At 36.7% G+C, this 2,412-nt stretch overlaps 1 protein-coding gene and 5 non-coding genes across 6 annotated transcripts; 1 reads left to right on the top strand and 5 right to left on the bottom strand.

Annotated features, from left to right (window-relative positions):
* K450DRAFT_160564 (uncharacterized protein) lies at positions 1–225 on the bottom strand (the record flags this gene model as incomplete). The annotated part of the gene is made up of 1 exon (XM_051584009.1): positions 1–225. A coding segment is annotated over one exon (225 nt), but the record flags the coding sequence as incomplete, so codon positions are not given.
* Positions 226–1,362: 1,137 nt separating this feature from the next.
* On the top strand, positions 1,363–1,446 carry K450DRAFT_t122. Its single transcript has one exon. It is a non-coding gene; the product is annotated as a tRNA-Ser (tRNA).
* Positions 1,447–1,640: 194 nt separating this feature from the next.
* Positions 1,641–1,713, bottom strand: K450DRAFT_t121. Its single transcript has one exon. It is a non-coding gene; the product is annotated as a tRNA-Asp (tRNA).
* A 61-nt stretch (positions 1,714–1,774) lies between these two features.
* Positions 1,775–1,847, bottom strand: K450DRAFT_t120. Its single transcript has one exon. It is a non-coding gene; the product is annotated as a tRNA-Val (tRNA).
* A 201-nt stretch (positions 1,848–2,048) lies between these two features.
* On the bottom strand, positions 2,049–2,121 carry K450DRAFT_t119. The gene has a single exon. It is a non-coding gene; the product is annotated as a tRNA-His (tRNA).
* Positions 2,122–2,209: 88 nt separating this feature from the next.
* K450DRAFT_t118 lies at positions 2,210–2,282 on the bottom strand. The gene has a single exon. It is a non-coding gene; the product is annotated as a tRNA-Arg (tRNA).
* Between the last annotated feature and the right edge of the window lie 130 nt (positions 2,283–2,412).

The raw sequence follows: 2,412 nt of genomic DNA, 5'->3' as shown, positions 1-2,412 counted from the left end.
TCCGTAGTTTACATCTCTCATAATATGCTCTACACTAATAAATGCTAGATCAATAGTAGGAGTATAATGCATTGCTAAAGTTACTCCTGTCGCAATTTGAATAACAAGACAAAATCCTAATAAAGATCCAAAATTCCACATATAAGAAATATTTGAAGGTTGAGGTGAATCAATTAAATAGCTATTTACAATACTTAAAAATGAATTACGTTTTAGTAATTTCATAATATTAAAATGAAATTTTAGTATAACCTTATACAAACCATTTTGACGATTCGTATAAGAATAAAATGAAATAAACAAGGATTCGAATCACAAAAGTGATTCTCCATAAATAAAATCAATGATTGAAATCAAATGATAAAGTTTATTCCATTCGAACTTTACATACATGATAAAAACATCATTCTGTATATAAACAGATTCTAAATATAAACAATTTATACTTTTGTTATACTAGAAATGGGTATTTAGAAAAATTTCATTGACATAAAATTTCTTATCCAAACATAATTTACACTACGTAAGGATTCATTCATTTTTTATTCAGGATACAATTTAAACTCAAATCTTCCTTATGTAAACTTAGTATACTAAGTATACAGTACTGACAGAGCCAGATATTCATTTTAGAAAATTGATTTCTATCCTGAATCTTTCATAGAAATTCGAGATTCAAAAAATCGATTGATTGAAAGAAATGATTCTTTTAAGAAGAATTCCGAGCACAATGCTCCGGATATATTAATAACTTATATTCATCATATAAGTTTATAGAGAATCTATTCCCCGGACCACAGGGCTCCAGGCCTTTCGGACTGGAGTACCAGCCCGGGAACTAAATCTAAATGAATTTCTTCAGAAAGATATCTCCCTTAGTTCCCGGTCCCGACAGGGCCGGGGACCAGGGACGAGTGGAAGTTTATTTGATTCATTATTTAAAAGAATTGAAACGTTTCTACGCAGAACTATTGAACATAACCAAATCATTAATCTTACTTATACCTTATTTCGAACGTAATTACCCTAATGAATCAATTATAACCCCTTGATTTAATCCTAATCGAGCCCCAGATAGACTACCCTCGAGTCCAGGCCCCTCGGACTGGAGTCCTAGCTCGGTGACTAAATTAAATAAAAGAAAGATAAACAATAGATCCCCAGAGCACAAGGCTTTAGGACCCTCGGACTGGAGTTCCAACCTGGGGGCTAATTTTAGGTATTGAATAGAGGTCATTCAATTTATCAAATAGTTCCCTATATAAAATAAAAGAAGTGAATCTCTTAAGCCCTGGTCCTTATAGGGCCGGGGACCAGGGATGAAAATGAAACTTAGCCGCCGGACTCAGACCGGCGGAGAATGGATAGATGCCCGAATCGGTAAGGAAGTAGTTTGCTAAACTATAGGATATTTTATCCTTGTGGGTTCAAGTCCCGCTCTATCCAATAATATAGAATTTTTTTTGGGAGCACAGAGCTCCAGATCACTCAAGGTCCCAGTATAGAGTCTAAATTTAGAGAAAATTGATAAACCTTTTGGGTAAAATAAAGGGTCTTAATTAATAGACAAATAAAGTGAAATTCATTCTCTATCCCGAGGAGAATCCTTAGGGGACTCGATTGGATCCGATTTAATTAGACGGAGCAGACCGAATTCGAATCGGTACCTTCTTACGTGACAAGCAAGGACTCTACCAGTTAAGCTACTGCTCCTTAAAATAATTTTCCGCTGAGACGGGCTACCGGTCTGAGCCCGGCGGCTATTTATATAAAATGAGGAGTAGAAGACTTGAACTTCTAACCATTAATGTGTAAGATTAACGCTCTACCAATTGAGCTAACTCCTCTAACCTATTGCCTATAAAGGTCAGATTCAATAAACATTTTGAATGTCTATCTATTTCTTATATTTGTAGGATTCATTATGGATCTTGTCCTCCGCCGGGGCGGGCCACCGGTCTGAGTCCGGCGGCTAAGAAAATATCTACCCCGCGGAGGCAACGTATGTTGCCCGCGGGGGGGAAGGTAAGTTTCATAACTGAAAAATGGGTGAAAACCCGGGATCGAACCGGGAACCGTTAGTACCACAAACTAACGCTCTACCAATTGAGCTATTTCCACCGTAGAATTTCATTCTGAATCCTTCTATTAAGCCCTCAGTCCTTATAAAACCAGAAATCAAGGATGAGTATAATAACTTATTCTAAATAACGTTTCAGAGGACTTGAACCTCTACCAACAAGAGTCGAAATCCTGTGCTCTATCCATTAAGCTAGAAACGCGTAGCCACGCGTTTCCGGTGAACTCTATAAAATAGTGTTCGCTAGAAACGCTTTTTCTTAAAGAAAAAGACGTTTCCGGAAAAGATCAACAAAGTTGAGTTTTCTAGAAACGCTCACATGTGAGCGTTTC

Source organism: Umbelopsis ramanniana (assembly GCF_025399195.1).
Source record: "Umbelopsis ramanniana AG unplaced genomic scaffold K450scaffold_157, whole genome shotgun sequence".
In the NCBI taxonomy this organism is placed as follows: domain Eukaryota; kingdom Fungi; phylum Mucoromycota; class Umbelopsidomycetes; order Umbelopsidales; family Umbelopsidaceae; genus Umbelopsis; species Umbelopsis ramanniana.
The sequence above is the reverse complement of the archived record's forward strand: the minus strand, read 5'-3'. Positions and strand labels throughout refer to the sequence as shown.